Raw genomic sequence first — 14,587 nt, forward strand, 5'->3', positions numbered from 1 at the left:
AAAGGCCTGATTATAAAAACTATATTCCTGCTTAGTGTAAGAAATTTTGAAATGTATGAAAAGACAAATGTTCCTCTACCCAGATCTTTTGCCATAGGAGAGAACTTTTGTTAATTTTTGGATGTGTGTGTGTGTGTGTGTGTGTATATATATATATATAAATATGGATACATATATGAATATGTATTTTTTTCTTCTGAGCAGTGTTAACATTTATTTCCAGTATCGCTGTAGCAGTTAGATTGCTTATGGCTATAGGTAAAAGAAAGCCTAGCTCAGATGTGCTTAAACTTAATAAAGGGAGGAGTATGTGTTGGCTAATTGTTCTGGTTAGACTTCTTAGTTTAAGCAATAGAAATTGATTCTGATTGATTTAAGGATATTACACATGTGTTGAAATGATATTGGATAGCTCAGGGCCTAGGTAGATAGAACCAGAGCAAAGAATAAATTAGGCCACAGACACAGTCCAATAGGAAAACTTCTGTTCCTGGCCTTGGGCACAGGATGATGTGACTGTTATGGAAACTGCTGCTTCTGGGGACTGGCTGTTTCTTGCACACATGTTTAAGATGTCAGTTTGCAATAGTATTATTCAGATGTAATCCCAGGAATGTTTTCTATGTTGCTGCAAGATGCTTATGAGATACAGAGAATCTTCCTTTTATGTCAAGGAAAGAGACATGGCAAAATATAGTTTTATTAGAATTTCCAACAGATTTTTTTTTTTAATTCTTCATTCTAGGTCTGGATAAAATTGAATTCTTACAGAGTCATGAAAACCAAGAGATCTACCAGAAGGCCTTTGATCTCATTGAGCATTACTTCGGGACCGAGGATGAAGACAGCAGCATTGCACCCCAGGTTGACCTTAGCCAGCAGCAGTACATCTTCCAGCAGTGTGAGGCACCTATGGAAGGTTTCCAGCTTTGAAGCAATACTCTGCTTTCATGTCCCCGTGTCAGACCAGGCTACCCAGTCGAGTCCTCTTGTGGAGCCCACAGTCCTCATGGAGCTAACTTCTCAAATGTTTTCCATAATACTGTTTGCGCTCATTTGCTTGCCTTGCGCACCTGCTCTCTTACACACATCTGGAAAACCTCTGGCTCTCTGTGGTGGAATACCCTTCTAATAAAAGGGTAACCAGAACGGCCCGCACTCTTATGGAAAACCCCTAGGCTGTGGAGATCCGCACTTATATATTAGAGTCATGGGAATATACACATAATAATGTGGCTCCCTTCTTTTTTTTTTCTGGGGGAAAAAAGAGGACTCCTCATTCCCTTTAATGTGGGAAAAAATACATTAAAAGATGAGACTAAACCTTTATCTTGAATTTCACACAACTACTTGCAACAAGGGAGATGTTTAGACCTGTTATGTACTTCAGAGTACTTTTCATGAGTTCTTCCACAGTGAACCCTTGGATTACCTGGTGGCTTTTTCTAGCCAAATTTGCATTAATCCTTACTGAGATTGGATGGTTTTCTTTCCTCTGTTGGCGCCATTCTCCACAGATATTCAACCATCCGCTCCCTCACCTTCAGCCTTCAGTGAATGTGCTTTCTAGTTGTCAGGAATGCTGAAGAATTAACACTTTGACTCTTAAATGTGATACTGGTTTGAAGATTCCCTTAGAGCAAAAAGGAGAGGGGCACATATTAATTTGTATGGCTACTGCTTCTCTTTGGTCTTATGTGTCTTAGGATTTGGAAGTGGTTCAATTCTATTGCTGGTATGAAGACTTAGAATCCTTAGTGATCGAAACCGTATCCTGTAATTCAATAAACAAGTTAAAAACAAATAGAAAAAAAAAAGCCCTCTGATTTTCCCAAACTTAACCAGTGTGACTAGAGGCTGTGTTTCTGCATTAAAACAAATGTTTCAGGCTTTGTGGTCCTGATCAAGGTCCTCATTAAATTGGAGTTCACCCTAGGTGCTTTTCCCCTCTGTGACTGGCAAGTAACACATGCTTTTAAAGGTTACTTAGGGAATTCTTTTTTTTTCCCTTAGTTGGGTGCAGCTGGATTCTAATGTATTCATGCTGCACATAAGTAACATCTTTATCTTAAATAACCATCTTCTGGACATGACCTGTTTAACCCAAATAAGGGCAGTGATCTTTTTCTTATAACCTCATTGTTCCCTAATCATTTCATTTCATCTCCTAATAGTACTACCCAGTCAAGTCCCCTCCATAAAATAAAAACAGTTCTACCTTCTGGCTCATTTAATGATGACTGCAATCTCTACCTGCAAATGGCGCTTCCAGTACTGTCTTCAGTGATCCACATTTGTGCTCAGACTGGAATGAAAAAATAAGCTTAATTGCCAAGAGAACTGCAACTGAGTTCAATACGACTTCTTGGTGCTAGTTGGCCATCTTGACTCAATGTTGGGATATATTATCAGAGAAGATTTTTTGTTGATGTGCTGTTCAAAATGAATTCTGAAGGAAAAGTTGCTCACTTTTTCAGAGAATATCCTTTTATTAAACCTCTTTAATTTTGTCCTCTTCTAGAATTCATTATAACCCCAAAGCATAACTATTTGGAAGTTCCCCTGGCAAGCTGTTATGTCTCTGGTAAATCCTGCTGAACTTTAGGGACATTCAGAGCTTTCATACCTCATCATGTTATTTAAGCAGCCAACTTACGTGATCTGATTTAAACTTTAAAAAATCCACTTCATTCAAAGTAGAAAGATACAAAAACAGAGGACATTTATCAGCCAAGCGTGTGATGCATTTTTTGCATCTAGTCTGTAACTGTGTCTGTGCTCTGGATGGATACCGTCTGATGTCTGTCTGTTATTGATGGAGCAGCCACGCAAAACTAGTCAACTCCCATCTATAACTGTTACTTTTTCTAGTGCTGCTTTGTGCTGAAAGAACATTTTAGTTTACTGCACTTGACCTGTAAAAGACTTCGATTCTTTGTAATTTTAGGGACAAATTAGGTGGTTAATTTAAAGAAAAACTTTCAATGTTGCCTTTACATCACATTAAAATATAACTTCTTTCAGAAGGGTAATATAAACACTGATTCATAGTAAAAATCTTGTTTTTAGCTTTGACTTTTTCGTGGCTGAGTTTTTTTAAATTGTAAATTACTGGTAACACATTTCTCTAGGATGTTTTAAATCATGTACCTTCTATTGGATAATTTTAAAAATTTCAGCTCATTTTGATAAACCAATTTGAATGGAAAAAATATAAAACAAAATTATTTCCCCAAGTTAGCAAGAAGAGCATACATTGGGAATTTTTGCTAGCAATTGCAGGTGTCTCAATGAATGAATTAAAACAAAGAAAGTCCATTTAACTAATGTGGTCTATTTTCTGTCTAAAACAAGAGGAATTTATCTTGCTCCTGTCCTAGAAGTTCATGAGCCATGAGATAACGAGCTAATTTTTTGCAATGAATTTTTTTTAATATAAAAGTTGGAATTGATAAAAAGTTAAATCCCAGCATAATTGTTGTAACTGATAAAGCAGCCTTTTTGGTAATAGGATGACATTTAGGAGGTAGCTGTTAAGTCCTATTTTTAGTTCTCTACCTGGCAGATTGTATCAATTTACTTTATTGTATAATCTTATCACTAAGATGTTACTTATTACAAAAAAAGCATGCTAATTTCAACACAGGAAAACTCTTCTGTAGTTTAATATACTGATGGGGTGGGGGTGGGAAGTGGCTTGATTTTACTTTCCTTTCCTTTTCTTCCTCCTCCAAACTTTAAAAGTGTATTCTTTGAAATGAGAACTTTAGTGGGAAAAAAAGCATTGATAACATTTGGGATGTAAAGGCACTTTGTATCTGAAGGACCAGGAGGTAGATAACGGCCAGATTGAGAGACACCAAAAAAGGTAAAGATGATAGATACGAAGAATGGTGAGAATTAGGAGACAGAGTTCTCCATGGAACACTTTTAATTCATGTTGTCACTAAGTAATTAGAACCCTTTTAAACTTAACTTATATCAGCTGTACTGTTTTCGAAAATTCTATTGCCCTAGGATTGTTCCTTCCATCTGCCAGATAAAGCTGAATGGGATCTGGGTCATTTTTCATCGTTATTGTTACAGATATAAACTTTAACAGTTATCCCATAATAAATCTGAATTATTCCAGATTGTTGCTGACTTTGCATAAGGAAAAATATGTAGTATATTTTATTAATCAAACTTTGTCAACTATCCTTTGTTGTACATGGCCACCCACAGGCAACTATGAATTTACTTCTCTAGTGCTAAATAAATATTTCAGTTATTTAATACCCCAATTTGGGGTTGCATTATGAAAGAGTTTTCCTCAGGTTGAAGAATTTTTCTTTCTCGCTAATGAATTTTGTGAACATTTTTATATCAATAGGCAAGTCATTATAGCTGTTTAAGGGCTTGGGGCTTTTTACATATATTAGAAATTGTGATGTCTAAGGGTGATTTTCACTAAAGAAAAGGGATCCACTTTTAGAAAGAGGTATTATTTGCTTTTCATATTTATTTACTATGTTCTACCTCCTACATTCCAAAATTTGCTCATTTGCAGAGACAGGTATACATATATATGGAAGTCTCAAATCTGAATTTTTTGCCATCTGAAGTTAACAGAACCATTTTCTTCTGTTGTGAGGTGAGCAGAGTAAATATATATCTACCCCGCTGGGAAATATTCTTGGCTATCTTTTTCTATCATCAAAAGTTAAAGTTACGTATATATCTTTAAGAAGCTGAAGTAATTGAAGGCAGATGTAGTACTACTAGTACAGTAAGTCTGCTCTAACTTGGAGAATATTCTGTAACATGCTTTATTGTCAGAAAAGGATAGGTAGTAACAGTGGGTACCAGAGCATCAGAAGAATGTGATAAAGTAAAATAAATTATATGCTGATTCTAAAAATATCAGATTGCTACTGGACATAAAATTCATCTGGAAGTTTTGGGGTAATAAGAAAGGATTAAGGGTAGATGAAGTTCCATTCTGTTTTCAGCTAGGGGTAGACAAGGAAGTCCCAGTCTGTTTTCCTACAGGTCACATAAAGGCAACTAGTCGTTATTTGAACCATTGTTGTGTTCCAGGTGCCTGGCTAAGTAAGGGCTTTCACTTTTTCTCATTTAATCCTTCAACTGCTCTTTGAGGTGGATAATTGTCATTATGTTATAGTGACAAAATCAACACTTAGAATTTACTTTGCCTCAAGGTCACAGCCCTTGGACACTGTCTAAAGGTGGGGAAAAGCCCGGCAGGTTGTGTGTCTTGAAGAAAGCAGCAGTCACAGTGAGGTGTTCTGTGCCAAGAATTCCCAGAACAAGACACAGCAACCATAGCGGGGCCAACTCTTGTTTTGTTGGGCCATTCTTTCTCGTTCTTCCTTATCAGTCCCCTTGAAATGACTAAATCAGGTATGAATTGCTTTTAGGTTACATAATCTGGAGTGTAGACCCTCTCAGTCCAAACATCTTTCCCCTTCTGTGGTGCTAAAATTCTGTATGACCTGACAAGTTAAAAATAATATATAAATGATTGATTTTGAGTTTAGAAGCATAATGGCTAAACTCAGAAACATGTTTCCATTCAACAAACTCAAATGTAGGAAATACTGACAGAGAGGGAAAGGCTTTGGAACAAAGAACGCTGCCATAGAAAGCAGTGCCATCCATGGATGTGAATTTAACACAGCTTCCTAAAGGAGTGTCAACACAGGAGTGTCCAAAGTTTAAAAAAATGACCTTTTAATGTATGTTGTTGAGTATGTTCTGCTTACCTCGTCATTTTGACCACTCTATGTCCTTTTTCAAAGTGTTCTTACACTTTGATTTGGAATGGTTCTAATGATTCTTTGTACTTGAATGTGGTTGGTCAGGCCATGGATGAGTGCCTTGCACACAGTAGACATTCAATAAATATTAAATGACTGAAGGAATGTGCATCTATGTGATATTAGTAAAGGGTACTTGGGTACCAAAGAAAGCTCAAAGGAATTCCTTTATGCTGCTGTTTGAAACAAGGATTAGCAACTCTTTAGTGTCTCAAAATTTAAGTGTTTTATATGTAGTTCCCTTTCAGGAGACATAATTTGACCTGAAGTTTACAAAAGCAAACGCTGTCATAACACAGGTTTGTTATATTAAAACAAACAAAAAAAACCCCCCAAAAAACCCTATGCCTTCTGAGAAAAGTTAATGGGTATATTTTACAGGGTAACTAATATATAATCAATACCATGTTTATATATACACCAGAAATAGCTCATCAGTCTCTTCTGGCATACTCTAAGAAGAAAACATTTTTTTGCCAATTATATCCAACCAATGTGGAAGTGGTGGTTGCCTTATTAGGCTATTAAATGTTTTTCATTTTTACACATTATATGTATTGCTGCATGAGAATACTTTCTTTATACATTCTTCCAATTTAAGTGACAAATCAGTAGAAACAGAAAGATGTATTTATTCATTCTGTGATTGCTTCTCTACCATTTTTGACATTCCACTGACCAGGTATTTTTTCTGAAAACAAAAAATCTTAAAACAGTCTTAGTTCCTGCAGACTACACTATCATCCATAGTACACAATTGTAGGGTTTACAAGTTTATTAAAGCTAGCTTAGATGACTGTTGCCCCTATTTCATTTGCCATTTTGAAAAAAAGTATTTTTTTAAAACATCTTTATTGGAGTATAATTGCCTTGCAATGGTGTGTTAGTTTCTGCTTTATAACAAAGTGAATCAGTTATACATATACATATGTTCCCATATCTCTTCCCTCTTGCATCTCCCTCCCTCCCACCCTCCCTATCCCACCGCTCTAGGTGGTCACAAAACACGGAGCTGATCTCCCTGTGCTATGCGGCTGCTTCCCACTAGCTGTCTATTTTATGTTTGGTAGTGTATATGTCCATGCCACTCTCTCACTTCGTCTCAGCTTACCCTTCCCCCTCCCCATATCCTCAAGTCCATTCTATAGTAGGTCTGTGTCTTTATTCCCGTCTTAACCCCTAGGTTCTTCATGACCTTTTTTTTTAAAAAAAGTATTTTTCTAATTTAAAAATCAATAATGGTCATTTCTGTGATCTTGAATGTTTTTCCAAAGAATGAAATTACTCTCTAAATTCCTTTATCTATACCCACTTAACCTGAGGAAGCCAAAGGAGCCCAGCGGGTGCCCACAATATGGATCACTGCCCTATCTAAAACACTTGGCCCCAGCATTATTTATGGGTAAGGAGAAAATAGAAACCCAGAAGACCACAGTGGTGGGGAGAGATCTGCGAAGGCTGGAGTGCAAATTAGCATACAAAGAGTGTAGAATCTTCCAAGATTAACTTCTGATAATGAGGAGAGCCCTCTTGGGAAGTCCACACTTACTGGTCTGATTTGCTGGGGGCAGTCCCAGTTTTTAAATCAACACCTGTTAATTATTTTAGTGCCCCGTTTCACTTTAAAGAAGTCTCAGTTTAGATAAGTTGCATGGCCACCCCATATTTAGCCCAAAGAGATGCTTGTATATTTAAATTGCTAGTGGTCTTAGGCAACTGGGTATGTATAGAGTTCTATTATGCTTGATTTTTGAGGTCTGGATTTGGTAATCAGTTGCTACGAAGGACGTCAGTCAAGTTGTTCCTCAGTATAGGAATCACTCCCAGGCCGTGTTTAAGGTCTGACACACATACCCACCCCCCCACCCCCAATTTTTTTAGAATTAAAAAAAAATGACCCATTTGTGGCAATATTTCTACTTAGAATTGCAACTTTACTGGGTGGCAAGGAGAATAAACCTTTCAACCACAGATGAGACTTTCAGTTCGAAAACTTCTATGGGAAATTTAAAGAAACTTTAATGGGAGAGAAACTTCCAAATCCCCTATCTGGTGAAGATTAAAAGTAGCAAAAATAGAAATGATTAAAAACGGGACCGAGTAAGGAATTTTGCTTGAGAGCCCCAAATGCAAATCTCTAGTTATGGTTTCAGCCACTTTGGATTTACTTGTATCAGTATTCCCTATTCCTACACACTCCACAGTTGCTGATGCTCCCCTCCTCCCAAGGAAGTAAACTAATTCTTTGTCCTAATCCATACGGACTACAATATTAGGACTACATGTTAGTATTAGAACATGACTAATGAATAAAGACTTAACTAGTTATGTTCATAGCTTTTTCTTTACACGACTTCCTGATGCTATTCATAAAAACACTGCAGATACCAAGAAATGAATTTTAATACTGAAATCTCTCACTCAAATTTTGGGAAAATCTGACACAAAATCATTTCTGGATATTCCTGTCAACACATTCTTAATTGTGTGCCCCCTCTCTCCCTCATGCTTGTGGTATTTCTAGTGGGCTAAATATACTCCAGTACCAACACCCATCCTAGCCCTCAGACCATGTGTTTACCTTGTCTAATTGCCTTTCTTTACTCTGTTGCAAAAATACAGATTTACTTATATTCTTTGAAACAAAGCCTATGTTCTGTGAAGTGCTTTTAAATTTATTTTTTAATGAGTTATTTAGAGTGTTTCTAAGCTTCCCAGTAAAAATCACTCTAACCCTGGCAAATGGGAGGAGGAAAGGAGAGGGAGGAGGTGGAGTTTAATCAGATTAAGATAATGTATAAAAATGGATGCTTCAAACCATTTTAAAGATGCTCTTCCCATTCTCAGCACCACATTGTGTTTACACTGTTAATTTGCACTAGCTAAGTCAATTCCTGTCTACATTCCAAACTAGAGTAGTACAGTCTTTAAGTAATGATGTTTTTACTAGTTTATTCTAGGTGATCTAATTATGCTGTTGTGCCTTATGAAAGCAAGACTTTAAATTATCCCCAGTATGTATAGGACAGGAGACCCTTTATTTCCAAATGCTTTAATTGGTGACTGACAGAAAACATCATGAGACACATTTGCCTCTTCACTTCAACTGGCTACCAGGAAAACCTTTCAAACAACACTAACAGCCTCTCTTGGGCACTCTTTATTGAGCAATTACGATCGACTCTCCCTATATGTGGGTTACACATCCTCACATTCAACCAACCACAGATCAAAAATCTTCCCCCCCAAATCCTGAAAGTTCCAAAAAGCAAAACTTGAATTTGCTTCATCCTGACAACTATGTACATAGCATTTGTATTAAGTATTTTAAGTAATCTAGAGATGATTTAAAGTATAGGGAAGGATGTGAGTAGGTTATATGAAAATACTCCAGCATTTTATACAAAAGACTTGAGCGTCCAGTGGATTTTGGTATGATGTGTGGCGGGGCGGGGGGGAGGGTGTCGTGGAACCAATTCCCTGTAGATACCAAGGGACAGACTATACAGGATTGGAGAAAATAGTCAGGCTTCCATTTTTGGTAAACTTATTCTTGTTTAAAGAGTAATTTACACCTGAAAAGCATCTATCCTTCACGTACTTCACAGCCACTAATCATTTCTTAAAAGTAGGGAGGGCTGGCTAAAGCCTAGTTACGAGTAACCTTACACATTTCTTAACCCATTCCACCTTTTCCGTTCCAAACACCTATGCAGATCTGAACTTTCTTTGTCTTTGGAAAATTTAAACCATAAGGAAGTGCTAAGGCAAACGTCTTCTCATTTCCCCCGGCACTACCATGTCGGGCTACCTGGTGGGCACTGGCCTTTAAAGGCCCCTAACACATATTCTTTATCCTTCCCGAAACGTTCAGGGAACACTTTTTAAATCAGAAGTCTTACAATCTGGGCGTAAATTTAGCTACGTCCCCCTCGCCTACTTGCAGCCTTTCGTACCCCCCACCAGGCTCTACACCACAGCAGGTGGAGAACAGAATGAAAGCCACCTGTGCAGCCGGAGCTTACGCAGTCATCGGCGCTGGGTGGGCACCCGTCTGCTAAGAAACGCGCGGTCTGAGTGCCTTACATCCAAATGCGGGCTTAACCCTGCAGCTACCGGCATCGCAAAATTCAGTCCGTTCTCGTCACACGGTTTCCAAAAAGTAATGAATGTTCTTCGAAATACTGCTTCCTACGCTAGCCAGTGAGATCTGGAAGAAGCCTTGTTCACTTTCCCTCTCGCCCAAGAACGCAGCTCACTGGGCGCGCGTGGACGGCGAGGGTGCAGAATGCCGGAAGAAAACCTCAGGGCTTTCTTTTGCGCAAGCGCAAGCGGGCTTCCCCCACAAGTCACCTCGGTTCGGAAGTGGTGGTGGAAGGGCACCCTCTGCGCATGCGCCCGGCTGTGCTGCCCTCGCGTTAGTTCGCTACGGAGCGGTGTGGAGAGTGAGCCACAGGCCTGGACCTCAGGGAACCGAGCCCACGCAGGTTTTCGCTTAGCTTCTGAAATCTGTTTAAAGCGGTGATTCATTCATGCTCAAGTAGAGTACCTGAAGTCTGGCGGGTAGGGGTGCTCAGTAGTCGCAAACATTTCAGAGCTGGGGGGAGGAGCGGTGAGAAATACTTTCTGTAGATTCCCACCCCCCCTCGCCCCACCCCCCTCGCCCCACCCCTCCGCGTGCAGCTTTGGACCGCTTTATACATTCGCAGAATACCCAGCAGTAATACCTTACTTGCCGACAGCGCACAGGACCCTTTTAATAGTATTTCTCAAGTATTTGTTTACAGAGGAAGAAGCGAGGAAAAACTGAAGCGGTCCAAGCCGTGCTGCTGTATCAGTGTATATTGCAGTTTAAAAACGATCCAGAAATTATTGTCACTAAAAGACCGTTTTTTAGTTTGTTGATTTTTTGTCTTTTGAGTCCGATGTTTTTTATCTTCATTTTACTGGACAGAAGGGCCAAAATACTGGCTGCCTGGTTCAGGACCGGAACATCTAGCCAGCCTACAGACTTGGAGCTTCAGAGTCATGACTACAAAGGAGTCAGGAGGTGCCAAAGCAGAGTCGGCTCTCTCATCAGCCAATCTGAGCAAGCGTGTGTCTGAAAAACCAAACTATGCTCTGAAATTTACTCTGGTGGGACATACGGAAGCAGTATCATCAGTTAAGTTTAGTCCTAATGGAGAATGGCTGGCAAGTTCTTCTGCTGATAAAGTAATTATAATTTGGGGAGCCTATGATGGAAAAAATGAGAAAACACTTAAAGGACACAATCTGGAAATATCAGATGTTGCCTGGTCATCAGATTCCGGTCGTCTTGTTTCTGCCTCAGATGATAAAACTCTAAAGATTTGGGATGTGAGATCTGGAAAATGTTTGAAAACGCTTACGGGGCACAGTGATTATGTTTTTTGCTGTAATTTCAATCCACCATCTAACCTCATCATTTCAGGATCTTTTGATGAGAGCATGAAAATATGGGAGGAGAAAACAGGAAAGTGCCTTAAGACTTTGTCTGGTCATTCTGACCCAGTTTCTGCTGTTCACTTTAATTGTAGCGGGTCCTTGATAGTGTCAGGTAGCTATGATGGTGTCTGTCGAATCTGGGATGCTGCATCAGGTCAGTGTTTAAAAACACTTGTTGATGATGATAACCCTCCTGTCTCTTTTGTAAAATTTTCTCCAAATGGTAAATATATTCTCATTGCAACTTTGGACAATACCCTTAAACTATGGGATTATAGCAGAGGCAGATGCCTGAAGACATATACTGGTCACAAGAACGAGAAATACTGCATATTTGCCAGTTTTTCAGTTACTGGTGGAAAGTGGATTGTGTCTGGTTCAGAGGATAACCTGGTTTATATTTGGAACCTTCAGACTAAAGAGATTGTACAGAAATTACAAGGCCATACAGATGTCGTAATCTCAGCAGCTTGTCATCCTACAGAAAACATCATTGCATCAGCAGCATTAGGAAATGACAAAACAGTTAAATTGTGGATGAGTAATTACTAAACCCTTTAGAAATCAAGTAGTAGAGTCAGATTGGCCAAAAAAAAAAAAAGGTTAGGTATTTTAAAAGATGGTTTCCTCTCAATTTTGGCATGGTTTTGTATTTTTTAAAAAACATTGCCTTGAATTACAAGATTTTAAGACCTATAACCTCAATTTGCAAAGCAACACAGTTGGAAAAGCAAGTCTAGATCCCAGGGCTTCTGACTTTAATCTTAAGGTCTGTTATTAATCTCTCGTGTCTGTCCTTGAGCAGATTCTCATTCTGTTCCTCTCAGTGACTATTCTAGAGGATCACTGTATTTGACAAAAATTTAGAAGTAAGGCTCACAAGACAGGATGACTGATTAAATGAGGGGAGCAAGGGAGTCTGGAATAACTCCAAGGTATTTGGTTTGGGTGATCAGGTGAATTAAGAGAATAAGCCTAGGATGGTGGTGGATTGGAGATTTATGTCAGATGCCACTCATACACTTTAAGTGATAGCCTACACGATGGGACGTGAAATGGTCCATGGAATCAAGTTTGTAAATTGGGAAAAATAAGCAATGGTTGTGTTTGTTCTGAGGATTTAAAAGTTTTAAGTTTTTATCAAAATAAAAATTAAAAATAAACCAGAACAAAATTATAAAGGCATTTTACTGAAGGACCTCTCACTACCTCGTCAGACTGCCCTCTCCTGATTCTCAGGGCAAGCTCAATGTCTGAATGAGGCTGCTCTCTTTCATTAGGTCTGACCTAACCCTACCCATGCTACAGACTCAGTTCAGAAAATCACCACTTTGTGTAACCATCACTGGCTGCCTGCCTCTAGCCACAGCTGACAGCTGAATTCGGTTTTCTTGCTTCTTGCTATAGCTTCTGTTATAAAATTCAAAATATATCATTTACCAATTTGTGTTGTAATGGTTTCATGGGCCATGTGTCTGGTAAACTGTGAGCTCTGCAGAGTCAAGTATGTTTTATTTATCTTTGTATTCTCACTTTTTGTATATAGGAGAGACTCAAGTAATGTTTGATGAATGACAATGAATTATACCACCATCACAACTTCATTCCTTGCCTGCTTTCAATAAGTTTTTGGAGTCAATTCCCTATACTATTATTTTTGTTGATTAAAAGTACCTAACCATAGCCTCACATGTTAACTTTATTCAAATAGGGCTTACAGGAAATATGAAGTGGAAAATGTTTTCTGCCCATTTTACCTATAGAGACATGATAAACATGAAAAAATAATCTAGGAATTAAGCAAAACATAGTACAATGATCACTTAATTGAAAGTATGTATTATAGAATACAAAAGACAGTTTTGACCTTGTTGCTTTTAATAGTGCTCATGAAATATCGCTTGACAAGTTGTAAGCAATATAAGATACTAGAGTTACTAGTAGGTGAGTGACAGCTAAGAAGTTAATAAGTGAGGGTACTGGGAGAAGTGGGATTAGATAGGGGCAGGTCCTAAATACTGGTCATGAAATTTGTATGTAACCCAAAAAGAGGTAGCCACTATAAGTTATTGAATAGGAGAGTTGACACAAAATGAGAAATGATTATATAAGTTCTTGCTGCATGGTAGCATTTTTGAGCTTTGACTTAATCATACATTTTATTACAATATATCTCCAAGATACAACACTTTAAAATGCTTCTTTAGAAGTTAAAAATGGTATTGTTCTACGAAGAAAGATGATACACTTTTAAAAAGAAGTACATTAGATTTTACCCATATTTAAAACCCGTATTTAGATAAGACGTAACATAAGTGTTCCAAAATAATCAAGAAAAACTAATCTGCTAAAATGTACACAAAGCAATGCTTTTTGATGATAAATTTGCAAGTGATAAAAATCAAAGAGCTTGATATCTAAAATGAAGCTAAGGTTGAAGTACTGTAAAGTATATAGACAGACACAATTAACATCATCAGATAGATTATGAAGCTGTAGGTAGAGTGGTGCATTACATTTTACTGAGTATTTTATTAAACCAAATTCCCAAACAGCTGCATATATTACTTTTTAATCTGCTATAACCCTCTGAAGAGAACCAGCAGGTTGGGATGTTTATGCGGACCTGCCATCCGTTAATACTATTGAAGCACATGAGAATAAGTGAAATACTTAAATAGAAACCAGCATCCATACCTAAATGTGAGACAACCTGGCACCCTCGTCGAACTGTAAGTAAGATACATACCAGATGCAAATGCTTATTTTTCAGCACTAATAAGAAAATGCATTTGATAGATATTCATAACTGAGAAATTTAGTGTAAAGGCAGAAGAAAAAGGACCGGTTGGGAATTGTAAGCCATGGAGCAAAAGAGGTGACTGTGCTGGCCCCAAGCGACTCCATAGTGCTGGGATTTCAAAATCCTCAGAAACTTGTGGCCAGACCTCCATCATCACCTTGCCGGGACTTTTTCAAAGACTGTTCTCCTAAAAGCCTCTGTCTTCCAGCACACCTGACAAAGGCATAGTGTGGTCTGGCTGCTTCCCAGGGCTCTCGAGAAACACCAGGGTATTTGGGGAAGTTAGCTCTCCAACGTGCACCTGGGCAGTGTACTCAGCTGGCCCTCCTTATCTCTTCAGAAATGAGGACACTGAAGAGAGAGAAATGCAGAACTAGAAACCATTTGGCTTCTGGGGAGATGTCACTTTGGTAATGGGAATTAAAGTAAGGTACGGGACCTGACTCTCTGAAGAAGAGTTAATATTAAAGTTCAAGTAAGTTGTCTCACTTTTCATTCT

The 14,587-nt window shown here is 38.4% G+C and overlaps 2 protein-coding genes and 1 long non-coding RNA gene across 4 annotated transcripts in view; 2 read left to right on the top strand and 1 right to left on the bottom strand.

Moving 5' to 3' along the window:
• KPNA1 (karyopherin subunit alpha 1) overlaps positions 1-5,924 on the top strand; it is a 75,404-nt gene extending 69,480 nt beyond the window's left edge. The window contains exon 14 of the mRNA XM_067738706.1: positions 746-5,924. Coding sequence (XP_067594807.1) covers positions 746-933 — 188 coding nt within the window. The 3' untranslated portion in view covers positions 934-5,924. The remainder of the gene's footprint in view (positions 1-745) is intronic.
• LOC137225138 (uncharacterized) lies at positions 1,242-10,428 on the bottom strand. Its single transcript, XR_010943703.1, has 2 exons — positions 10,005-10,428; positions 1,242-2,305 (listed from the first exon to the last, which is right to left on the bottom strand). It is a non-coding gene; the product is annotated as an uncharacterized lncRNA (long non-coding RNA).
• Positions 10,194-14,535, top strand: WDR5B (WD repeat domain 5B). Of its 2 annotated transcripts, none has more exons than XM_067738711.1 (2): positions 10,194-10,306; positions 10,774-14,535. In XM_067738711.1, the coding sequence occupies exon 2, from the start codon at positions 10,848-10,850 to the stop codon at positions 11,835-11,837; it is 990 nt and encodes a 329-aa protein (XP_067594812.1). In that variant the 5' UTR covers positions 10,194-10,306; positions 10,774-10,847; the 3' UTR covers positions 11,838-14,535. The 2 variants fall into 2 exon arrangements, with proteins under 2 accessions (XP_067594812.1, XP_067594813.1); XM_067738712.1 differs by having other exon boundaries at positions 10,212-10,340.
• The last annotated feature ends 52 nt before the right edge of the window (positions 14,536-14,587 follow it).

This window comes from Pseudorca crassidens, chromosome 5 (assembly GCF_039906515.1).
Source record: "Pseudorca crassidens isolate mPseCra1 chromosome 5, mPseCra1.hap1, whole genome shotgun sequence".
NCBI lineage: Eukaryota > Metazoa > Chordata > Mammalia > Artiodactyla > Delphinidae > Pseudorca > Pseudorca crassidens.

Excerpts from the sequence above, each read along its gene's own strand:
- WDR5B (XM_067738711.1), top strand. The coding sequence starts at position 10,848 with ATGACTACAAAGGAGTCAGGAGGTGCCAAAGCAGAGTCGGCTCTCTCA.